This window comes from Protopterus annectens, chromosome 10.part0 (genome assembly GCF_019279795.1).
Source record: "Protopterus annectens isolate FY-2018-M chromosome 10.part0, PAN1.0, whole genome shotgun sequence".
Classification (NCBI taxonomy): Eukaryota; Metazoa; Chordata; order Ceratodontiformes; family Protopteridae; genus Protopterus; species Protopterus annectens.
In genome coordinates, this window is record NC_056744.1 from 941,165,198 (window position 1) to 941,191,917 (window position 26,720).

General features: G+C 41.2%; 1 protein-coding gene across 1 annotated transcript in view; it reads right to left on the reverse strand.

Annotated features, from left to right (window-relative positions):
* RTCA (RNA 3'-terminal phosphate cyclase) overlaps window positions 1-26,720 on the reverse strand; it is a 337,192-nt gene that overhangs the window by 240,065 nt on the left and 70,407 nt on the right. Inside the window, exon 6 of the mRNA XM_044085720.1 lies at window positions 11,514-11,655. Within this exon, the coding sequence (XP_043941655.1) occupies window positions 11,514-11,655 (142 nt within the window). The remainder of the gene's footprint in view (window positions 1-11,513; window positions 11,656-26,720) is intronic.

The window sequence follows — 26,720 nt, forward strand, 5'->3', positions numbered from 1 at the left end:
ATCTCAGTTATAAGAAGTGTGAAGTCAGCTTTTGAGAAGTTTTTCACTAGTCTTGTGTTGTGGGTGGAGGTGGGATCTGTATATCCAGGGATCTGTATATCCCGGGTGATTAGTTTGTGGTCAGATCTCACTAGTGAGGGGTATACTTCCAGTGTGGAGCACTTTGTCCCCATGTTTGTGATTATCAGGTCTAGTACAATATCTCACCTTTGTTGTAGAGGTGACTAGCTGTTCCATTGCATTTGAATTTATGAATTCCAGGAACCATTTGGCCTAGGGTGTTAGTAAGTTCGTGATTAACTGTACTACTTAGACCGATTGCTTCATGTCATGATTGAAAACAATTATGCATTTATACTGGGCATGAGTCTACTCTGTGCTGCAAGAGAAACACACTCATTTCTAGACTCCCTGAAATGTGAATAAAGTCAGAGCATTCTGGTTGCTGGTTAGTATATTACCAGGGCATCTTTTTTAATCTTTTTTTAATACATTTTTTTACCTGAATTTAGAGAGCCAGCTCACCTAAAAGTATTGTCACTTCTATTGTGACTTCTAGTGTTGCTGATCTGAGTGAGCAGAACAGTGCGGTTATAATACATTTATCATTTGTTTAGATACGAAGATCAGAAGTAAAGCTTAGATGCATGTAGTGCAGACATTTTTTAGATTCAATTAAATTACTAAAGGCTATACTGATCTGTTATTTTTTTTCTTAATTTAATGTCTGTGAAAGAGTATTTAGCTATGCTAGTAAGTAGAAGTGCAGAAAAAAATATTTCTGATAGCATTATAGCATGGCCTAGTTTGATTTTTTTTTAGAGGAGGGCAGGAAGGATTTAATTTTGCAACAAAGCCCTAGTCTTGAATGCATGGATGAAGATGGGCAGATAGTGGGTTTATTCTTTTGCAGGTTACTGTAATTTTATCAGGACAGTTGCTTCACTATAAATGTATTTGATTTGACTATTTCTCCCCTTTTGTTTGTTCTTGGAGAAAGAAGTATTGTGAGAGGGAGACATAGGAAGCGGAAGGGAGATAAATGTACATCGGTGATGCAGTCTTCGGTAGTACTCAAAACAACATGCATTTATCTTTCATTTGCAACCACCCCCAAACATTTGTGTGTGTGTATGTGTATGTATGTATGTATATATATATATATATATATATATATATATATATATATATATATATATATAAATATAGCGATAGGTGCATTGATTTTCACGTGCCTCTCTGCAGGTATATTACTTCAGAATGTTGTATTGCATTGTGTTTTTCAGGTGTGATTTCAAGTGTAAAGCAACACAGCCACCACCAAAGATGCCATCTGTTGAGGAGAAAGCAAGCAGCATTTACCTGTTGGGTGAGGAAACTGACTGTGATGGTTGTAGCAGTGGTTCAGACGATGGTATGCACCTTGATGTACCACATAATGCCAACCAGAGTGAGGATGATGATTATGACTCGAATGATGACATTCCACTCGCACGTCTGCGTGAAAAGGCCATTGCCTGTGATAAGGATGATGCTCCTGTACCCGCCGTTCCTGAAAGACCACTACCAGTTGCCAAAGCAGACCTGACCAGTAATTATGACAGTGACCAAGACAGTGAGGATGAGGTGCCACTTGCACAACTAAGGAAGGTGCCCACACACTATGGCCACCAAGGGCATTCAGAGTATGACGCAGACGATGACATGCCTTTATCTGTGTTCACGAAAGCACCTGGTCTAAATGACACAGCTATGCAGTCCTCCACAGTGCATGGCACTGCAACTGCTGATAAGGGTGTGGATGTGCCTTCGCCTGTGCATGATGTGGGAAGTAGTCCACAGTTTGGTGATTGTGATGGAGATAATCCTCTAGATATGAGTCCAAGTAGCTCCTTGTCAGAGACTGATATGGGTGTGCCTCAGCAGGGAACATGTGTCAACAGTTCACTACCAACTGCAAGCAGTACAGTTGCTACTGGCATTCAGAGAGCATCATCTCTCAACCCTTCAGCCTTTCCCATTTCCAACTGTTCCTTGCGACCCAGTCAGGATGCAGAGCATGCCCACCACGTAAAATCACGTGGGAAAAACATCTTCAAACTTTACACATTGAGGAATTTGTGGGGCCAGTAGGACCAATAGATCACTTGGGCTCAGATAGCACAGAGATGGACTTCCTGAATTTGATGTTCCCAGAGGAGCTATACACCTGTATTGCTAATGAAACAAATCGCTATGCTGCACAGAGGCAGGCTGCAGCAGGCAAGGTTGATACGCGGTGGAGTCCTGTGTGCCCAGGAGACATACGCACATTTTTAGGTGTCAGAATATACATGTCTATTGTACATGTTCCTGAATTGAGGCAGTACTGGGAAACACACCATGTATATGGTCGCTTCCCAATAGCAGAGTACATGACCAGAGATAGGTTTGAAAAAATTCAGCAGTACTTCCACTGCAATGATAACAGCCTGAGCCTACCACATGGTGCTGTGGGTCATGACAAGCTACATCACGTACGGCCAATACTGGATGCAGTGCTTCATGCATGCAGGACACGTTACAATGTGCATCGTGAGGTGGCTGTAGACTAAGCCATGGTTGGCTTCCGTGGACGCTTGACATTTAGACAGTTTATGCCTGGTAAGCCTGAGAAGTATGGCATTAAGGTGTGGGTGTTGGCAGACTCAACCAATGGGTATGTACGTGAATTCCAGGTATACACTAGAAAAACGGAGCAGAATACAGAGGTCGGGCTGGCACACAGTTGTAGTTGACTTAACTAGGGGACTAATTGGCAAGAAGCATCACATTTACTTTGATAACTTCTTTACCTCTGTTCCACTAGCACAGCAATTGCTGAAAGATGATCTATACTGTTGTGGAACCATGCACACCAATAGGTCAGGATGGCCTCTTACATTCAACAGACAGGCCATTGGAAAAGCAGCTCGAGGCTACTACAAACAATTGCAGAGTGGACCACTGCTAGCTACTGAAGGGAAGGATAGCAAACCAGTATTCCTCCTGTCAACTAACTGTAACCCAACCTTGCCAGTCTCCAGCACATACAGAAGAAAGTGTGATGGAAGAAAGACATCAGTGCCATGTCCACCAGTTGTAAACATGTACAACAGTTACATGAATGGGGTGGACAGAGCAGATCAGCTGAGGACACAGTATCCCAGTGCCAGAAAGGTCCGCAAATGGTGGCTGTACTTGTTCTGGTTCTTATGGGATGTGGCCATTGTCAATGCTTTCATTATATTCCGTGAAAGTATCAGACATCAGCAACTATCACGTTCTGGACGTATTATTCCGGCAACACAGTTACAGTTCCGAAGGAACCTAGGCTTGCATCTACTTGCCAGTTACACAAAGAGGAAAAGATGCACTGAGATTACTGTCCCAGAGGCTGTGAGCCGATTTGAGCATGGCTCTCACTTTCCAGTGAAATGGCATAAATCAAGATGCAAAAACTGTGCCAGCAAGGGTAAACATGCTGAGCCATCATGGGGGTGCCCAACTTGCAAGGTCAACCTGCGTGTTGAATGCTTTGGTGAGTACCATGGCCATAAATTTCTCCCATAGTGCTGTGGGCCTTGGGTGTGCCACTGTGATGTAATGGTTCCCTCCGGCAAAGGACACATGCAAAAAAACACAGCCTGGGTCAGTGTAAGCCTTTTGACATGTTGCCTTGATGTAGCTCTCCACTCAGTCTCCCTCCCTTCAGGTGTAGTCAGTGTATGTAGGTCAGGGCAACAGGGTTTACATTAGCTCCTCCCTTCTGCCCATTGCAGAAAGGACACATGTAAATAGAACAGGCAGAGGTAAAGCAGAGTGCCTCACCTGCTTTTTCAGTGTACATGTGCTCTTTCTGTGCCCCCATGTCAGTTAGCAGCCAAGCCCTTCAGCACGAATGCCAGGAAGGTCCCTCTTCACTTTTGTTTTGCCAACTGCTCTTAGGTTGCTGGGTGCATCACAGGGGGCATACCCAGCCAGCATGGATCTTGTGATCCGCCGGGATCGCACTTGGGAACCTGGAGACTCTACAGCACAGTCCCGTAGTGCTGCTGTCCTTGGTAAGCATGGGCTTGGGTGTGCCACTGTGATGTAATGCAAAACATGCAAAAAGACACAGCCTGGGTCAGTCTAGGTCTTTTGACATGTTGCCTTGATGTAGCTCTCCACTCAGTGTCCCTCCCTTCAGGTGTAGTCAGCGTATGTAGGTGACAGTAGTACATGTATGAAGGTCAGGACAGCCATTAGTGAGTTACTTCAGTCCCTCATCCCTTCGGTCCATTGCTGAATGGGCACATGTAAAGAGAAAAGGCAGAGGTAAGGCAGACTGCTGACACTGAAGGAGGTCATGAGACCATAGTGGTATCAGCAGTCTGAGTGGGCAGCCGGCACAGCTCTGGGACACTACAGATAACCAACATCTGGAGCCCCATGCCTGTCCTTGGCGTATTAGTGGAGCGGCGGTCCTTACCCTGCTTTTTCTCTTTACATGTGCCCTGGCTGGACTCCCTTGTCAGTGTCCACCCATGCTTTATTTCAGATAAGGTAAGACTGTCTTCTGCTGTTCTGAGAGTCACTGGAAGGGAAGATGTTCACTGGTTCAGAAGGGATGGCATTCACCTAACTGAGGAGGGCATTGCGTTTTTCTTGACCAACCTCCACAATGGCGTGAGGAGAGCCATGCATGATTGTGAGAAGAATGGAAAACACCCATGACCAAGTCAGACCAGTATAGTAAGTAAAACACTTATGAAATGTGTTGTGTAAAATTAATTTCTCTGAGCTTGGCAAATAACTGTTATGGAAATTATTATTTTGTTTTCATTTTTTGGTAAATAACTTTGCAAGGGAGCATCTGAATGTGCCAAGTAATATCTCATTTTGAAGACAGTATTGCTGGTTCTAACATGGTAAAATAATTGTGCCTGTATGTTTGACACAAGTGCAGATATCAAGTTTTGGACTTAGGTTATGGAAATTATGATTTTTTTCATATTTTGGTAAATAACTTTGCAAGGGAGCATCAGAATGTGCCAAGTAATATCTCATTTTGAAGACAGTATTACTGGTTCTAATATGGTAAAAGAATTTTGCCTGTATGTTTGACACATGTGCAGATATCAAAGTTTGTTTGAGACTTATGGTTATGGAAATTATGATTTTTTTCATATTTTGGTAAATAACTTTGCAAGGGAGCATCTGAATGTGCCAAGTAATATCTCATTTTGAAGACAGTATTGCTGGTTCTAATATGGTAAAAGAATTTTGCCTGTATGTTTGACATGTGCAGATATCAAAGTTTGAGACTTATGGTTATGGAAATTATGATTTTTTCATATTTTGGTAAATAACTTTGCACGGGAGCATCTGAATGTGCCAAGTAATATCTCATTTTGAAGACAGTATTGCGGGTTCTAACATGGTAAAATAATTGTGCCTGTATGTTTGACACATGTGCAGATATCAAAGTTTGTTTTGGACTTAGGTTATGAAAATTATGATTTTTTTTTCATATTTTGGTAAATAACTTTGCAAGGGAGCATCTGAATGTGCCAAGTAATATCTCATTTTGAAGACAGTATTGCGGGTTCTAACATGGTAAAATAATTGTGCCTGTATGTTTGACACATGTGCAGATATCAAAGTTTGTTTTGGACTTAGGTTATGAAAATTATGATTTTTTTCATATTTTGGTAAATAACTTTGCAAGGGAGCATCTGAATGTGCTAAGTAATACCTCATTTTGAAAAGATTATTTATATTTCTAACATGGTAAAAGAATGGTACCTGTATGTTGTACTCATAGGCAGATATCAAAGTTAGTTTCCAACTTAGGTTATGGAAATTATGATTTTTTTCATATTTTGGTAAATAACTTTGCAAGGGAGCACCACATTGTGTGAAGTAATACCTCATTTTGAATACAGTGTTACTCCTTACAACATGGTAAAAGAACTGTGTCTGTGCACTGTACACACATACAGATATCACAGTTTGTTTAGCCTTGTACAAATATGAAAATTATACATTTACAATACTTCTCATTATTATGCCCATATCTTTGCGAGGGAGCATGGTAATCACACAAATGATGCATCGTTTTGAAGCTGACATTCAGATGCACAACTTCTACACCGATATGTAGGCTCTGTCTGTTACAGGTGATGAGATATTATGCTTTGTTTATTTATCAATTATGAGAAATAATATACTAATCATATTTCTGTGAATATCTCATGAAAGGAGTGTCACACAGTTATGGTTAAAGTATCATTTTAAAGCTGACATTCATACTAACAAATTAAATTCAAATTGTATGGGTCTGCATAGTACATAGACCAAGATATTGTGCTTTGCTTTTCCAAAAAATTAAAAAAATTGCACAATATCAGCATTCCTTGCCAAATATTTAATTATGACTTTGATATGCACTATCAACATTTACACTGTTGGAAAGGTCAGTGTCTGCTGAACAACTTTCGCATTTACATTTTTAGTGTAGCTCTTATAGTTAAAGAGTTATGAGCATTTCTTTTCTGTATAGTATTACAAATGGATTTTCTGAAAATGAGCTCAGGCTGCACTGTTGTTCCTATGGTGGAATTAAGCAGGCAGCTTTTCCTGAGCTGCTCTGGAGTGAAGGAGTTAAGCTACTCCATAGGTTCATAGGTTCATACTAGGCTATCTGCCCAAGGGCATTTATAAGCCTAGCCCATAGTTATGTGGCTTTCGCCACCCCTTTAGTTTGAATAAAACTATGCCTATTATTTTGCTGTGCCTCTGTCAAGCAATGACACTGAAGTAATCCCTGGGGTATATCTGCGATCTCCCATCCATTGGTCAAGATTCCTCTTGAACAAGGCCAGCGAGGTGCTCTGCCTCACATGTACCGGGATTTTGTTCCACAGCATAGGGAGTCTCTGGGTGATGAATCTGTCCCTCCAGCACGTTCTATTAATAACCGTGTCAAGGTTTAAGTCTCCCGCCCTTGTGGTTCTGAGGGATCTAGATTTTTTGAGGTGAAGCATATTCATCAAATCTGGGTTTGACACGGCCTTATATGTCAGGCACAGGTCACCTCTGAGCAAGCGGTATGAGACTGAATAGAGCTGGAGTTCTTTCAGTCGGGCAGCATAAGACATATTTTTGAGACCCTTTATCCTTTTGGTGAGGAACTTTTGGGGCCTTTCCAGCTGCTGCAGGTGTCGGGTCAGATGCATTCCGAATGGGGCATTGTACTCAATCATAGGTCTAATGAGTGATGAGTACAGGGGGACGATGACCTCCCTTGATCTAGATGTGAATCCCTTCATGATCAGGTGGGCAATGTAGAAGGTTTTCCTGACTACTTTAGCAACATGAGTGTCAAACGAAAGGCTAGTGTCAACCTGGGTCCCCAGGTCCCTGATGACTTCTTCTGTGCTCAGTGGATTGCCGCCTATATGGTAGCTAGGGATAACCTTGTTTTTCCCGAAGGGTATGACTATGCATTTCTTGGCGTTTAATTTTAGGCCATGGCTCTGGCACCAGTTATCCGTTTCTGTGAGGCCCTTCTGAAGGATATCTGTGTCAGAAGTGTTTTCGACTATGCGCCCAGTTTGCAGTCATCTGCAAACTTTGTCAGCCATAACCCTCCTGTGTTTGCTTGTACTTCAGAAAAGTAGATGCCGAACAAGAGTGGACCCAGGACTGAGCCCTGTGGGACACCACTTGTGACAGGCTTTGAGTCTGACATGGCTCCAGCAACTCTGACCCTGTGGGTTCTGTCACTTAGCCAGTTTGCAACCCATCTTGTGATGTATGGGTTTACATTCAAGCTGATGAGTTTTTCGATGATACCTGAGTGGGGTATTGTGTCGAAGGCCTTTGCCAGGTCGAGGTAGGCTGTATGGACTGCCTTTCCCTCATCAATGGCCTTGGTGACGGTTTCGAAAAAGTCAACCAAGTTTAAAAGGCATGATCTGCCTTGACAAAGCCAAACTGGGTTGGATCCAAAGTCTGCAAGTTCCCTATGTCTTTATTTATGAGTTCCATTATGATCCTCTCCATGGCTTTGCAGATAAGGCTTGTCAAGCTAATGGGACGGTAATTTCCAGGGTCGGTGGAGGCACCGCCCTTGTGAAGTGGGACCACAGTCGCCGTGCGCCACTCCTTGGTGCGTATCCTGAGGTGATGCTAAGATTAAACAGCTGTCCTAACTGCGGGTTTAATTCCTCATTGAGTTCGTGGAGCACACAGCCGGGGACACCATCTGGTCCCATGGATGCAGTGTTTTTTGCCTTGGAGAGAGCAGTTCTCACCTGGGCGTTGGAGATGTTTGGGGGGCTACAATCCTCTGGTATAGATATCTCTCCTTTTGGGGGGGGGGAGAAGTTTGCACTGAACCTGTCAGCCAGTATGTTGGCAATGTGTGTAGGTTCAGTAATCTTCACATCATTTTGAACTAATTCAGAGCATATCTGGGAGTTTCCTCCTAGGTTTCTAATATAGCTAAAGAAGGCCTTATGATTGTCTTTTGTGTCCTTGGTGATTTTTCTCTCAAAATTTGCCTTGGATGATTTTATGAGAGCTCTTAGTTTTTTACTTTTAATGATCAAAGGTGTCTTACCTTTCAAGGATTTTGCTCTATCTTGTAGTAGCTTCCTCCTTTTGTTGTAGAGCTTGTTTATGGCTGGGGTCCACCAGACTGGACGCTTGCCTTTGGTACAAAGAGTCTTAGTTTTGTTTGGGATTGCCTGATCCATGCAGTCCTGTAGGTGCTGGTAGAAGGCATTTGTAAGTGATTCAGCGGTTTGAGTAATGTTTACCACTGGCTCAGGGGCCTTAAAGGAGACCACACTAGTTTTTAGAAGTGTGAAGTCGGCTTTTGAGAAGTTTTTCCATATTCCGGTTAGCTACAGGTCCCCCCATCATGAACCAGGAAACCCATATATCATACCTAAAGTTACTAGAATCACTCAACATCAAGCCCAACCCCATACTCATGGGTGAATTTTAACTAATTCTTCATTAATTGGAAGGCATACATGACAACTGACATGCAGGTCCACAGATTTGACTTTTTAAATTCAAATGCCCTGGAGCAGCTAGTCTGCACTCCCACTAGGGGAACAAATATCCTAGATCGGTCACTCACAAATATCAAGGAGTGCTGCAACCCCCCAGTAATGTCCTCACTGGTAAGATCAGATCACAAAGTGGTCTCCATTAAAATTTTCAGAAAACATAGAAAGGAATGCAGAGGCATACACAAAAGCCCTGTACAGCCACATAAACAAATGAATAGAAATGGAAGTACCAGACCAAAATTAACCAAAGTTAAACTGCCAAAATAAAAAAAAAAGAAAAGAAAAGAAACACAGTGGACCCCTGGTATTAAAAGGCTGTAGACCAAAAGAAAGAAAATCCCGTTGAGAAGAGGGAATGCGCACAACAGAGCAAAAAGTCCCTCATTAGTCTAAACAAGTGAAACAGGGAACTAGTCAAGTCTCTAAAAGCAGACAGAGGTAAAAATAGCCTCCAAAGCCAAGGATAGCTATAAGGCATTCTTCAGTTATGTCCAGAATTTTAATGGCAACCCCCAACAATGTGGGGGATTAGTTGTAGACAGCATCACCTATACTCAGTCAGAAGATATAGCAAATCTGCTGGCTGACAAATTCAGCCCAAATTTCACCTCCCCATCACCCACAGTTGTCCACAAGAAATACCTTCCACTAATCCAGTGCCAATTATCACCAAAGAAGTGGTTGCTAATCATGCTGATCATGCCCATTAGTCTCTCAGATTAACCACAGACTCTGGACTGCCTTTGTCCGATAGAGTGGAGGACAGCAAAAGTCATCCCTCCACAAAAGGGGGACCCATCTATTGACCCAGGAAAATACGGAAGTTTGGCTAGTCTTACATGTAAGGCCATGGAAAGAATAATTATGGAACTGATAAATAATGACAAAGGAAACCTTTAAACACTGGACCTGACCCAATGTGGTTTTGTCAAGGGCAGGTCATCCCTACTGAATCTGGTGAATTTTTTTGAGAAAGTCATTAAGGCCATAGATGACTGTTAAACAGTACATATCGCCTACCTTGACTTGGCCAAGGTATTTGACACAATCACCCACTCAGGTGTTATAAACTCTCAAAACTGGGCATAAATCCCTACATCACCAGATAGTCAACTGTCTCACGGACAGGACACATGGGTGAATCCAGATCCACTAAGAGGCGAATTACTAGAGGGGTTGCCACAGGCTCAGTGCTGGGACCACTCATGCACAGAATACATTTCTTTGAAGTAAAGGCTAATGTAGGTTTCTGGATAAAGTTTGCAGATGACTAAGTTGGGGCAAAAAAAAAACAAATCCCCCAACAAAATGTTGATATCTTTAAGAAGGGTATAGATCAGATAAATGACTGGTGCCAGAACCATGGCCTAAAACTAAATGTGAAAAAAATGCATTATCACACCCTTTTGGAAAGTCAAATACCCCTGCAAATTACAACATTAATAGCACACCCCTAAGAGTAGACTCAGAAGTGAGAGATTTAGGTACACAGATAGTAGCCTGAACTTTGACCACCATGTGTACACAGTGATGAGGAAGTCCTTTTAAATGGCTGAACTTATAAGTAAAAGGTATGGCATCCAGTTCTAAGGAAATTATATTCCTGTTGTACACAGCCCTCATTAGACCAATAATCGAGTATGATGCTCCATTTGGCATTTACTTGACTAGGCACTCACAGCAGTTGGAGAGGTTCCTCACAAAGAAAATACAGGGTGTAAACAACATGAACTATGTGGACAGACTAAAAGCCCTATCCCTTTACTCTGTCTCCTACTGACTATTAAGGGGTGACCTACGCCTGACCTACAAGGCACTCACAAATCCAGCCCTAATCCAACTGCTACACATCCGCAGATCAAACATCACAAGGGTCACCAAATCTGGGGATCTAAACACAAAACTTGCTGCTCAGACAGATGTGTCTTAGAGATTGCCTCTTCTTTGAACAGGCTTCCTATTCACATTAAGCACAGCCCTTCCCTGGTCCTCTTCAAAGAGTAATTTGGATCAATGGATGGGAAATTGCAAATTCACTCCTGGGGGGGGGGGTAGTGCCCATGTCCCTTATGGACAGGGGCAGTCTGTAAGAAAATCAATGCACAGGCAACAAATCCACTCCATCTTCTTGCCCCTAGGGGCCATGTATTGAGTAAAATCGGGTTATGTTGGCTAGGCTTGTAAAAGCCCTTAAAGTCATTCATCTAGTAATCTCCTATGAACATGACTGTTATGTGTACGTAGGTGGAATATGCCCTACTACTGCCTCACCCATTTCTTGCTGCTATGGAAATCAGCTACCAAAAAGGTAATGTGCGTTTCAGAGAAAGTTATGATCCTGACCAATACGGTTACTCTTCAGATGGAAAGAGTAGGAGAAGCACGTGCATTCCTTGAAACACGTGACTATGAGACAAAACTTACTTTGAATGGCAGCACACCAGCAACAAATGCTCTGCCATAGATTTTTGTGATACTTCCTTTGTCCATTAAGTTGATGGGGGACAACTGCTTAACAGGAGATACTTTCACAACAACTTCGCCACCTCCTTTAGGATAGTAACCCCTGCAAAACAAAAAGGTTAAAAGAAATAACACTATACTACTACAGTGTGCTTTAAATTACAGAAACATTTTTGAAGAAAAAAAAAAAAAACAAAAAACAATGCTCTTCCATTTTATAATTGCAAAACCCTCACATTTCTAATGGTCACATTTCAGAATACTCTGTGTGTTCCATTTACTGTTACTAGGAATTGTATTATGCACCACAAAACTATCTGTTCTGCCACGTTACTATAATTCAGTCAGACAGGAAAAGCATCATGAAAACACTGGGAAAATAACATTCAAAGTGGTGATTTAAAGGATAACTCAATTCTCAACGCTTCAGCCAATATTCGTTTTAAGGGAAAATACTTGTTACTACATGATAAAGATTTAACTTTTTATTTTTTTTTTTTTTATTTGAGATGCACAATGCATCTTTCTTATTTAATTAAACAAGTCTACAGTAACAATAGTGAATGATATATATTCAGTTATCCTAACCAAGCTTCAGTTGTAAGGCATCATACCACAACCAGGCTGAAATGACAGCAAAGGCAATGCACTATGACTAGACAAACCTTTTTATGAACAATCACAATATATATGGCATGTACGTTACAGAAATGTGTCCCTTAATCAAAGGGGTCATACTCCTGAACAGTCTCCAAAAATGAAACATATCCATTTGCTGGCCGTGGTTAATGTTCAACTCATATAAAACAAAGTGAAGGAAATGGAACAATTTAACTTGAGTGCAGGGAAATATTAAGAGAAGATGAGAGGCAGCCTAACCTTAACTTCTGTGGCTAGATTATGCTCGAGCCAAGGCCCATCAGGAAAAAATAAATAAATAAATAATAACCATCCCTCCCTCAAACCCCTTCTCTGTGCTTCACTGTACTCTAATGTAGCAATGTTACAAGTCACAATAGCTCAATAAGGATGAAAGATCCAAAGTGAGGAGTTGCAACGGTTTCAAATTTGAACCAAGCAGGTGCATACAACCACCATGCAGTCCTCAGGCATGGTGCACTTTATAGGTCACCTTGGTGGCTGACCATGTAGCTAAAACACTGCTCCCATTCCTTAATACAATCAGTGCAGCCCAGAAGCAAGGCTTACAACTCTTCTGTGGCTTAATAGATTTTCCAAGTACGTAAGGCACCTATGAGGTACAGAACATGTCTTAACACCTTCATTTCCATTTTTATATACATCTGACTTTTTTATTGTGTATTTTTAGCTCTTGATCAAATACCAGACCATTTTTCATGACCCCTCTTATTCTGCCTGACAGATATGGTAAGAAATTAGACTGCACAATATCTCTGCTTAATTTTGCCATACAATTTGGATCTCAAACTACAGTTGTGTAAGAACTTACAGTAACAGTAGATGTCATATTTTCACTATTGCAGTATTCCTTACTAAAGGGATATCCTACTGTGGATAGCCATATATCTGGTCAGCATACCAAAGCCTTAAGTCCTTCCAGGCACTGTACATCAAAGTACATTCATGATGTAAGTGGACTTAATCCTCGGAACTGAATCTCCCCATTAGAACCAGAGCAATCCAGGAGAAACACTAAAGAACATGTGCATTCAAAAAGGGGAGAGACAGAAGGACTCCTTAGCCAAAGGAGAATGAAACCGAAACCAGTAAGGGGGAAGGAGGGAGGAGCACAATACTGCAACAATGAAAAGTAGGACGTCTACTGTTATGATACATTTTTACACAACTGTACTACATCCTTCTGTGGCACGAAAGAGGAGGAGAGGGAGTGTGATTGACTGTTGCCACCCTAAATCTCAACATTCTCTTTATTTTCCTTGACAAATGAAGTAATGCTATATTCTGGAAGTGTCAGCAGGCATGAGAGATGATGCTGTGTTCCAGAACAGTTTAGTGATTTCAGCAAAATCACTACATTTGGTTACGAAATACGTCTTTTATGTGTGCTGGGATATTCCAGTAAAGTACTAACTTGCAAAGTCATTGGAATATTCCGGTGTAACACTTGAAAATTGCAAAATGATTGTATTTGGCAGGAATTGCTGTTCCTTCTGGGTTGGGTGGCCAACACCACAGAATGATTTATCTCCAGCCTACACTGGAAAAGTACTGATTCTCATGACTTGTGGTAAACAACTTGGCAATACATAGCTGGGGCTCCCTGCACTCAGGCAGAAGCCTCAATGGTGGAGTGGACGCACTGCCCAGGACTGTTTTCCCGATGAAGACTCCTGCCTGACTGCAATGGGGCATCCCAGTCAAGACTGAAGACAGGATGAGCGCTTTCTTTATCGGTGATGTATACCTTTTTTTTTTTTAAAATGTATTGTCCAATTTCCTATTTTAGTTAAATTGAGCTTATTTAGTTTTCTGTTTAGTGACAGAAATAGAGTTTGATGGAACAAATCAAACCTCCGTCGCTGTACCATAAAGGGCTGCCCTCCAAATTGTAAAACACAATGCTGTCACCAGATAAGTATGCGAATATGAAGCCAAGAATGTCCAATGCACAGTGGCAGGTTCAAATCGTAAATAAATTTAATATTAATCCACAAGACGACACAAAACAAAATTCACATAAAAAATGATGACTGAGCGCGCTTTCGTCTTCAGTATGTAGACTTCATCAGAATCACTTATTCACACTGAATGAGTGCTTTAAATACCAAACCACAACAGGAATATCATTGGCTAATTGATTAATTATTGCACCAAAAAGTATTATATTAATTAATGCATCCACAACTGTTCACGTCGTGAAAACAAGACCTTTTGTGTAACATAAAAAAATGTCTTGATTAGTGTTAAAAAATATATATATAAAAGTTAAGAACATAAAATGAAATGCATAGAGCACATAAATCACATAAATGTCTAATAGTCAACTCAGCACATGTACAAACCAACATAATTGTGCCTCTCTGGCTTTGTCTCCAAACCTTCCAACCCGGGCTGACCCTCTAATATACTTATTCCTAATCCTGTCCATCCTCCTCACACCCAGTGCAAATCTTAACATCTTCAACTCTGCCACATCAAGCTCTGACTCCTGCCTTTTTGTCAATGCCACTGTCTCCAACCCATATAAAGTACAGTTGTCTACCTACCATAAATGTAGATGCTCGAGTGTATTCACTGTTGCAGTCATTAGACTTAGGGTGTCCTGCTGGCAGGCTACCCGCAGTCGGCCTGAATTCCAAAGTCCTGGTCCGGCATCAGTTGCTGTCGCCTCTTCCCTGACATCAGTGCACCAGTTGTATAAAAGATGCAGCCAACACCATTTTCTTCAGTTTTTCTTGCCCCAGATGTCAGGTGCCCCCAAAATGGTAGGCTAAAAATTCTGCTTATAAAAAAGCATGCACTAACATAAACATTACCTTCATCTACAAGCAAATACACCACATAGGTTGTATAGAATAGAAAAGTACAGATAAGTCCCAGCATTGAAAGGGTAACCTGGACTGCAACAGTGAATACACTCGAACACCTACATTTATGGTAGGTACACAACTGTACTAAATTAATCGTGTTTTACTGTTGCAGTCATTACACTTGGGTTGAATCCCAATGCTGGGTGGCTGGGCCTAAATAGAATTAGGAGTGGCTATGAGGCCCTGCAGAACTGCAGTGGCAAAGCCTGCTCTGGATCTAGAGTAAAGAGGTAAGTGGTAGTGCTTTGTAAAAGTGTGCACTGAAGTCCAAGTTGCAGCCTCCAAAATATCCTTGGTTGGTACTCCTCTGAGGAAGGCTGCTGCTCTGGTTGAATGTGGCCTAATGCCCTTAGGCACTTGCCATGTTGTGAATAGCAGAAATGAATGCAATGGCCTATCCATTTTCAAATAGTCTGCTTTGAAATAGCCTTTCCTTGTGATCCTGCAGCATATGCCACTAAAAGTTGCTCAGTCTTTCTGAAAGCTTTAGTTTTGTCCAAGTAGAAGCGTAGCTGTCTGTGTATGTCCAAAGAATGCAGAAGTCCCTCCCCTTTATTCTGTGGGTTTGGATAAAAGGTAGGCAAATTAATGGTTTGGTTAAGAGCCACACTGGACACTACCTTAGGCATAAATGTTGGGTTTGTCCTTAGAGAAACCCTGTCCGGATGGAAAATAATAAAAGGTTCCACAGCCATTAATGCCTGTAACTCCGAGACTCTTCTTGCTGAAGTTATTGCTAGGACAAGAGCTGTTTTCCATGATAAGAATTTTATCTTGGCTGTATTGGCTGGCTCAAAAGGAGGCAGTGTGAGCTTTTCCAAGACAAAATTAAAGCCCCATGTAGGAATTGGTGCTCTCCTTGGAGGTCTTATGTTTTTGGCCCCTCTGAGGTACTGCCTTAGCAGTGGATGTGAAAAAATAGGTGGGTCCGTACTGTAATGAGCTGAAATGGCACAGGCATGGATATTAATAGACGAGAAGGATAGGCCTTTGTCCAGCATCTCAGTTAGGTAGTAAAATTGGAGGAATATTTGGTACAAGCGTGTCAATTCCTTGTGCCTGGTTCCAAGCACAGAATCTCTTCCATTTTTCTGCATAAGATTTTCTGGTGCTGGGCCTCCTGGCCTCCAAAATAACATCCATAACTGCTTTCGAGAGAGGTGTGTCCTGAGTGGTTATATTATCTGCCATGCAGCCAGATTTAGAGTTTTGAGTTGACTGTGCAGGATCGGATTGTTTTATTGGGTCAGTAGATGAGGAATTTGAGGTAATGTCCAGGCTGGGCCTTGAGACAAGCTCTTTAGGATTGGATACCAGTGCTGGCGTGGCCAGTCTGGGGCAATCGGTATCATTTTTGGCTTCTCGTCTCATCTTTAGGAGTACCTTGGGGAGGAGAGGCAGTGGAGGAAAGGCATATACTGTAAGGGTTTTCCAGCTGAATGATAGAGCATCTATTTTCCATGCTTGTTTGTGTTGTCCTTGTGCAGAATCTCTGTAGTTGGCAGAAGATTTTCTGGTGCTGGGCCTCCTGGCCTCCAAAATAACATCCATAACTGCTTTCGAGAGAGGTGTGTCCTGAGTGGTTATATTATCTGCCATGCAGCCAGATTTAGAGTTTTGAGTTGACTGTGCAGGATCGGATTGTTTTATTGGGTCAGTAGATGAGGAATTTGAGGTAATGTCCAGGCTGGGCCTTGAGACAAGCTCTTTAGGATTGGATACCAGTGCTGGCGTGGCCAGTCTGGGGCAATCAGTATCATTTTTGGCTTCTCGTCTCATCTTTAGGAGTACCTTGGGGAGGAGAGGCAGTGGAGGAAAGGCATATACTGTAAGGGTTTTCCAGCTGAATGATAGAGCATCTATTTTCCATGCTTGTTTGTGTTGTCCTTGTGCAGAATCTCTGTAGTTGGCAGTTGTGTGGGGAGGCAAATAGATCTATGTCTGGGCATCCCCATTTCCTTGTTATCATGTTGAATACTTGTGGATCTAGTTTCCACTCATGAGGATCCATGAGGTTTCTACTTAGTTTGTCTGCCAGAGTATTTGTCTTTCCTGGCAGGAATTGTGCTTGCAGGTGCACTTGATAAGTCAATGCTGTGTTCCACAAAGTCATGGCTTGTCTGCAGAGGGGGTAGGAATGTGTGCCTCCTTGCTTGTTTATGTACCACATGACTGTAGTTTGTCCGTGTTTATCTGCAGTTGTCCTGGATGGAGTAGATGGAGCTTTACTACAATTTATTGGTTTTACCTGAGCACCATCTGTCCTTTTGTGATTTTGGTTACCAGTATCGATGGATTCCAGGTCGGGCACGGACATTTGTTCTAAGGGTTTAGAAACAGGAGAGCTTAGGAAGCTTATCGGACAACTGACGCAGCTGGTGGCATTAACCCCCATTAGCCAATCTATGGCTACACTGCTATTGTCATCGCCGATACCAGGAAACCAGGAAGTGGTTCAACAACCGAGCGTGAGTGGAGTCATGGCTGTATGCAATAAAACACAAGTTAATGAGGATAGAGAGCGGACTGCTAACGTTGATAGCGGTCTGGATGGTTTTCCACATATTACATTTAATAACACTAATGGGATCGATTTGGGAGGAATGAAAGGTGGGAATAAACGCAGTGATTCGTGAGCGTTTTTGGACAGAGACAATGTTCTTCCAGGTACAAAAAGACAGCTTTCAGACTTTCTAAATGTTAAAATTTGATTTTAACAAAAAGAGCTCTAATATCAACAATAACTCCAGTTATACACTATGCTTAAAGACTTGGACTATTGTATTTACAAGTACAAAATGTTGGATATGGACAATTCTTATTTAAAACATTGTTTGCAATTAAAAATAGTGCCTGAAGGTCTCAGGGTATGCAAATACCCAAACAATGTGGCTGAAGGCACTGATTTTTACAATGATTTGATAAGTGCTTTTGACAATTGTGGGTATGAGATTATGAGGGCATTATCAAAAACAACGAAACTGAGATAGAGAAATTACATGTGGACATTGAAAATATTAACCAGGCCATTACATGTGATCTTATGTTTACTGTTGAAACAGAAAAAGAAAAATACCACAAACTGTTAATGAACGTTAAGTCTAGGTTTAAAAAGGTTCAGAACAGGAAATTTGGTAAGATTGATAGGGATTTAAATGAATATAAAAATAAGACCCACTACCCAAAACCTAAATATTCACAGAGGAAAGGTTTTGGTAGATGGGGGAAGGAACCTTGTGAAGGAACAGAATGGGAAGAAATTGGACACATGGAGAATAATTTAGATAGGTCCAAGTTCCCCCCACTTAGAATATCTGAGAGATTAATGGACAAGGAACCAGTAGATTACTATTCAAAAAACTACATGGGGAGGGGATGGAGGCCACAGGGGAGGAAAGAACGGGTTTGGAACCAATAGACGATTTAACACAAGAAGAGAACATATTGACGTACATGGATCTTAACTTTTAACTTTTCTAATATTAAAACCAACAAAACTTTTTTTGACTTATTTTCAAAAGGTTTTGGTTTTATTCCTAGACAGAGAACCAATATTTTTAGATTACTAGTGGATATAAAATTATTTATCAGAAAGAATAACTTGGAGTTGTTTTTAATGGGAAAAGAAATAATATTGAAAGTAATTGTTTGAAATGTAGTAGTACATTTAACCCACCATTACACCCTCAACTTAGAAATTTCGAACTAAAGGTTGAAAGGGAATTAAGAACAAATACCAACAATATGTACATTCTAATTTAACCCCTGCCAAATTGGAAATTTTGAAGGACATGAGTAACAACAGAAACGTAAAGGTTATGAAACCTGACAAAAGTGGGGGCATAGTGCTAATGGATAGCATACAATATGAAGGGAAAATGATGGAAATTCTTAACACTGACAAATATTCAAGAGCGTCCATCAATGAAATTAATATAGCATACAAAAAAATACAAGTAATATTGAATGATTTACTATTAGAAGGTTCAATAGATATGGAAACATACAAATATTTACATGTAGAGAAGCCTAAAGTACCTTGCATTTTTGGTATTCCAAAAGTGCACAAAAACCCTCATGACCCACCTTTGAGACCTATAGTCTCAGCGGATGGTTCGGTGATGGCACCACTAGCGAAATTTGTAGATCTAAAGGTGAAATGTGTATTGGAGGGAAACAACAATATACTACAAGACTCGTGGGACTTTGAGGAAATTGGAAAGTTTATTTAGTCACAATGTAGCATTTGGCACATTAGACGTGGTGGACCTTTTCACAAGTATACCACACAGTGTGGGTATGGAGTGGTTTGAAGAAATGTTAGTGGACAGTAAAAAGAATTCTCATAGAGACTTTAGAACAATTTTAACCCTTATGGAAATAGTGTTGAAAAACAACTACATATTTTTTCAAGGGGAATACTTTAAGCAAGAAAAAGGTGTTGCTATGGGGGCACACTGTGCTCCCACCTATGCTACTATAATAATGATTTATTGGGAAAACAAATATCTTGTAAACTCACCATACCATGGTTATTGGACACTATATAGCAGATTTTTAGATGACCTATGCTTTTTGTGGAAGGGGCAACAAGAAGATTTTGATAAATTTGTACATTATGTTAATAGTACAACCGACTTTTTGGAATTTACTAAAAATTTTAACCAACATGAACTAATTTACTTGGATGTCCACATTAAGAAAAATAATGGTCATTTTACATCGAAGATTTATGGGAAAGAGACTTTTTCAAATTCCTACCTACACTATACCAGTTCTCACCCACCTCATCAGAAGAGAGGTGTAGTTAAGGGACAACTGGTACGTTTGAGTAGGATGACCTCGGATGATGGGATTTTCTTGAGTGAGGTTGGGGTACTCAGGGAATTATTTTTAAACAGAGGTTACCCCAATGAACTTTTTGACAAAATTTTAGATGAAGTGAAGGAAAAGAAGACAAATTTGCTCCAATTTTAGGTAAAACTCAAATCTAAGATGACAGAAAATAAGAAAACAAATCTAATGAAGACTATAGGTCAGGTTTAATCATTACCTATGATGGTCATTCAAGACTTAAACATTTTTGACAGAGAATGGGATAATTTCTCTAAGATATATGATTTAAGATACATTTTTGATAAAGAACTGACACACACATCGTAAAGGGAACAGCATTAAGAATATATTAGAGGGTTTCAAATATGGGCAACACACAAAACAGTAAAAAGGAAAAGAAAGGTTTGTACAAGTGTGGTAGTTGTAGTTATTGTTCATTTCTATCAACTGGAGATTACATATACTTGAACGCTAGGAAAAGGAAAACACCTATGCCAACTGTAACACAAAAGGGATTATTTATATTGCAGCATGCAAAGAATGCGAGTCCTTTTACATAGGGAAAAGTGAAAGGAAATTGAAGCAGAGAATATATGAACACTTATATGAAATTAGAACAAAGAATGAGAGGAATGCACTATACAAGCACACTACCACCTGTAAGACATCTGGTTTTCAATTTTTTATACTAGAGGTTGTTACTATGAGTCCTAGGTGTGGTATGTGGGAAACATTAGTTGAGTACAGGGAGTTATACTGGCAGCTAGTGTTGGATTCTGGTAAATTCCCAGGACTCAACGAAATGTTGTCTTTAGCACCAGTGCTTAAAATGAGATCTGCTAAACTCTAAATGAGATTAATATTTTACTTGTGCAAGTGCAAAAATAGAAGAAACCGTTTTGCATAGGCACAAATAATATTCACTTTTTTAGGTGGTTCACATGATGAGCATTTTATATTTTATTATAAATGGTATTTTAACAAGTTAATTTTAGGTAAACCACTAGAGGGAGATATAAAATGATTTATCTATTGTGCTAGGTTTCACATATTGAGCATTTTATATTTTACTACAAATGGTACTTCAACATGTTATTTTTAGGTTCACCATTAGAGGGAGACATGAAATGATTTATTCATTGGGTTAGGTTTTAAACCTTTTACATTTGTTATTAATTTTAACTGTTTGATATTTATTTATGACTTTTAAATTTAAGAAAGTCTTACAACATTCATACATTTACTATTTTCATTGATTAATGTTTACAAACATTTACACAACATGATTTTATTTCTGAGCATTTTAATTAATTTAATGGTTCTCTTCTGGTGATTGGTACTTTTTAATTGGTTCTAAATAGCAGTGTGTGTATATATGACAATGTAGTGGCTGCTTTTCATTATCTGATGACGTTGAAGACGAACACGTTTTGTATTACAAAAAGCATTAGTGTGTGGAGTGAATAAACTGTTCGTGCTTTCTACCTTGGTGTGGTGCTTTACTACAGTTTACTGGATGGAGTAGATCATTGAAGGCTGTCAGGGCATTCTGTACAGCTAGCATCTCTTTTTGATTGATATGAAGATGCATTTGGCTTGCGGGCCATGTGCCCTGAATGCATTTTCCTGCTATATGGGCCCCCCAGGCATAATCTGATGCATCTGTTGTTAGTGTCTGCCTGGCTGTGGGTAAAGTGAATGGCTGTCCCTTGTTGTGGTGGCAGGCCTGTGCCCACCATCAAAACTCCTGTTGCAGGCAGGGAATGAGGGTAAATAATGTTTCCAGGCTGTGGCAATGTTGAGTCCAAACACTTTTTAGATACCATTGTAGCTTCCTCATATGCAGTCTTGCATATGGAATTAGCAGAATGCAGGATGCCATGAAGCCCAAAGCCTGCAGAAGTTTTCTTGCAGATAACTGGGTCTTTGTTGCCATCTTTTCGAAGTAAGAAGTCAGTTGCCTTTGTTTGTCTGGCGTGAGATAAGCCATCTGGGCAGTTGTATTTAAGCATGCACCCAGGAATATTATCTCTGAGAGGGTACTAGTTTTGATTTCTTTTCGTTTACTGTGTACCCTAGGCAAACTAGTAATCTTTTTACAAACGCCAGATGCTTCAGTAGAATGTCTTTGTTCTCTGCTTGAATAAGGCAGTCGTCCAAGTAGGGATATATCTGAATTCCTCTTTGCCTGCAAAATGCAATTACTGGTGCCAGGCCTGTTTGTGAAGACCCTGGGCGCAGTAGATAAGCCAAAGGGCAGTGCAAAGAATTGGTAGTGCATTGAGCCAGCTATGAATCTGAGGTATCTTCTGCAAGATTGTCTGATTGGGACATGCAGGTATGCCTCTTTGAGGTCCCAAAGTTACAAGCCAAGCCTTCTTGCCCAGCATGGGCAAACGCTGCTGCAGTGTCAACATTTTGAATTTTGGAACACCCAGAAAAGTGTTTAGAATAGACAGGTCCAGTATTGGTCTCCAAGCTTTGTCCTTTCTGGGTACCAAGAAAAGTCTTGAGTAAAATCCTTGCCCCTGCTCTTGCTGTGGTACTCGCTGACTCTTGCTGTGGTACTCGCTGAACAGCTCTCATGTCCATGAGAGATGAAACTTGCTTTTGTGCCTCTGCCCATTGATTGTGTGGCAGGTCTGGCATACCTTTTGTCTTTGGAAGGGTGGGAAAGTGGAACCTGTAGCCCTGACAGACTATATTCAAAACCCATTTGTCCTGGGTGATCATGTGCCAATTTTGTGAAAAAAGTGCCAGCTTTCCTCCTAAGGGTGCTGTCAAAAGATAAGTGCTTGGCACTGGCAGAGGAAAGTCATTGGGACTGTTTCCTATATGGCTGTGATTTGTCTTCTCCGCTTTTGGAGGTAGAAGCACCCAGTTGTTTAGGCCTGTATGAGCCTTGGGGCTGGGATCTGCCTCTGTGGCCTGCCTGACACTGGAAAGGACCAATTCTTAGAAGGCCAGCTCCTGCTAAATCTGGGTGGTTGTACCTGTAAGAAATCCTTAACTGTCTGCATAGATTTCGCTTTATCCTCCATTTTCTTCAACACCTCTTCTGCCGTAACACCAAATAAAGTATCGTGCTGTAATGGAGCATCCAATAATTTTGCTTTAACATGATCAGGCAGATTCTGTTCCTTTAACCAAGTATGCCTTCTAATGACAGAACCTGTAACAGCGGCCCTGCAAGAGGCCTCCAGTGAATCAAAACCATATTGCAAAGTATGCTTTCCCACTTGTTCAGCTGCATGCAATAAATCCTGCAATTCCTTGTTTTCAGAACATTCAGAATTTGTCAACATTTTCTGTTTTAGCAGTGACATTAAATATTGCTGATATTTAAGCATATGAAACTGACAATTTAAAGCCCTTACAGCCAAGGTAGCAGAAGTGTAAACTTTTTCCCCCCATCTGTCCAGAGCCCTAGAATCCCTATCAGAGCGGACAGGGTTTTTTGCAGTGGAAGCCTTGACCCCTTTGGGACCCTGAGAAATAGTCTCTGGGTCAGCAGCAGGGTTTTTATATAGAAATTTATGAGAATCTGGAACCCTGTAGCATCTGTCTGGCTTAAAAGGTGCAGGGGGTAAAGAGTCAGGAGACAGGCCAGACTCTGAAAATACATCTACAATGTCTAGAACAGGTGGAATAGCAAGAGGTCTGTGCTGAGGTAGTAAAAGGAAGTCTCCGAGCCTTTTCTTAGATTGAGTAATCTTGGCTCTCCCAGTGAAAAATGTTCCCTCATGGTATGCAGGGTTTCCCCAAAAGAATAATCCTCAGGAGGAGAGGCTGAAGGAATAGATTCTTCAGCATCAGAATCCTCACAGGGAGGAAGAGAGTATCCGTGTTCTGAAAAGGAGTCAGTGGAAATGGAAACCTGATCAGAAGAATCATACTCTGTCTTGCCTAGGCCTCTTATCAGGAGGGGATGGGAACCCCGGATCAATGTAATTAGGTCTTCGGCCATTTTAAGTATCTGTTTCTTAGGCATGGAAGTCTGTCCAGGAGAATGCTGTACTTGTTTCTTTGTCTTTAAAGCTGTTTTAGTCTTTACCTTGGAAGATGAGGTTGGCTTGACATATAACTGTGTAGGTCTGAAAACACCCTCAGAAGCCGATGCCTGCTCAGCGGCTCTGGACCCATCTGAGGAAGTATCCAGAGGCCTAGTCTCCACGTGGGAGTTGGAAGTGGCCTGTGGCTCTGAGGTAGCGGGCGTCGGGCTGCGAAAGCACCACATTGAGAACCGGCGACTGGCCTAGCGGAGGCCTCATCGGTTTTGGACCTCTGATGCCTGTCCTTTTCCTTGCGCTTTTTATAAACTCCGGTCGTCGGCTGTCCTGACGGCATTATATAATTAAATCTTCGGCCAAAGTAATGAAAGGCAAAATCGTACCGACGCTTAATAGTGCATTGGTTAAATCTAGCACAAAACCGACAACTAGCAATGTCGTGGTCACGGCCTAGGCAAGGAATACAGTAAGAATGAAAATCCTTATGAGGTATTTGCTTCCCACAAGAAATACAATTGTTAACTTTTTCTGACATCGGTCTGGAGCAAGAAAAAAAAGTTTCCCCAATGGGGTACTTAACTTTAATGAAGACTTCGGATATGAAATTCTCAGGAGTCGGCCGACCGGCACTTGCCAACTGCTTTTGCTTTGGGCACCGCGTGGCAAGAAAGACAGAAGAAAATGGCGTTGGCTGCATCTTTTATACCCCTGGTGCACTGACATCAGGGAAGAGGCGACAGCAAACGACGCCGGACCAGGACTTTGGAATTTAGGCCGACTGCGGGTAGCCTGCCAGCAGGATAACCCAAGTGTAATGACTGCAACAGTGAAACACGATGAACATCATAGCTGGTCTCACTGTCCTCTTGTAGACCTTTCCTTTCACTCTTACTGGTACTAGTCTGTCACAAGTCACTCCTGACACACTTCTCCTCCCACTCCATCCTGCCTGTACTCTCTTCTTCACCTCTCTTCCATACTCACCATTACTCTGAACTGTTGATCCCAAGTATTTAAACTCATCCACCTTCTCCACCTCTACTCCCTGCATCCTCACCATTCCTCTTATCCTCTCTCTCATTCACACACACATATATTCTGTCTTAGTCCTGCTGACCTTCATTCCTCTTCTCTCTAGAGCATTTCTCTAGCTCTCCAGGGTCTCCTCCACCTGTTCCCTACTCTCACTACAGATCACAATGTCATCTGCAAACATCATAGTCCACAGGGACTCCGGTCGGATCTCGTCTGTCAGCCTGTCCATCACCATTGCAAATAAGAAAGGGCTCAGAGCTGATCCTTGATGTAATCCCACCTCCAGCTTAAACGCATCCGTCACTCCCACCACAGACCTCACCGCTGTCGCACTACACTCGTACATATTCTGTACCACTCTTGCATACTTCTCTGACACTCCCGACTTCCTCATAGAATACCACAACTCCTCTCTAGGCACCCTGTCATATGCTTTCTCTAAATCCACAAAGACACAATGCAACTCCTTCTGACCTTCTCTGTACTTCATCAAAACCACACACACACACACACACACACACACACACACACACACACACACACACACACACACGTCTCAGAGCACATGCTTTAGTTATTTCCCAATTAACTGCCTGCATCTACAGACTTACTGTCTCCAACTGCTGGTACTTGTTGGTGGAAGAAAACAGCTAATAGCTTTACAAGTGCCAGAAACCACTTTTCTGTTTGTTAAATAATGGAACCATTTTTCTAGCATGCTTGCTTACAAAAACTAAATTTATTCATCCATTTACCCATCCTTATCCATCCTTTGCTGACCAAGTAAGGTCCCATTAGGCTAGCAGCTTCTTTTCTGGGGAGACTTTTAGGTGGTATTTAATTTACTAGGGGAAAATTTGGCCAGGATACTGAACAACTTATTCTTTGGAAGACATGAACTGGAGAACTCTGGGTGGAATTTGAGGGCTGCTTCTGCAGTTCTGGAATTTCAAGATAGAAAACAGTGCAGCAAAGCTGTAGAGAGAACCAGAAGAAAAAAGTTACTGAAGGAAGAAGCTGTAGAGAGAACCAGAAGAAAAAAGTTACTGAAGGAAGAAGCTGTAGAGAGAACCAGAAGAAAAAAGTTACTGAAGGAAGAAGCTGTAGAGAACCAGAAGAAAAAAGTTACTGAAGGAAGAAGCTGTAGAGAGAACCAGAAGAACAAAGTTACTGAAGGAAGAAGCTGTAGAGAGAACCAGAAGAAAAAAGTTACTGAAGGAAGGAGAGGATATAAAATTGTTACATAGCATGAAAATGGAGCACTGGAGATAAAGTGCTAATAGATTTGATGAGCCAGGCAGAACCAGACAAAGAAGAAGGGCAACTGAGTGATATGGTGGAGGGAGTAAAATACTTACAAAATGGAAAAGGAGGACATATGAATTTTAATATTAAAAGTGGAGAGCATTAGAAAAGATACAAGAGGTTTATCGGTGGAGTAATGGTATAAAAACATAAAAGGAATGGTTTTTGCTTACTAAATACCAGATATAGCAGAGTAAGGAAAATAATAAGGAGGGGGGGGGGGGCTATTTGGTCTGTAGGAAATGAGATGTTCTGAAATAGGAGTTTTTTTTAAAACGCCTTTAAAAATGATCACTTAAGCCATCAGCAAACATCACATAACAGAAAAGAGAACAAACTATATTAGCGTTTTTTCAGACATATTATACATCACACATTTTTTTTTTATCATCAGTCCAATATTCCTTCCTTCCATTAACTCTCACTCCTCCTCCTGAACATTAATCTGC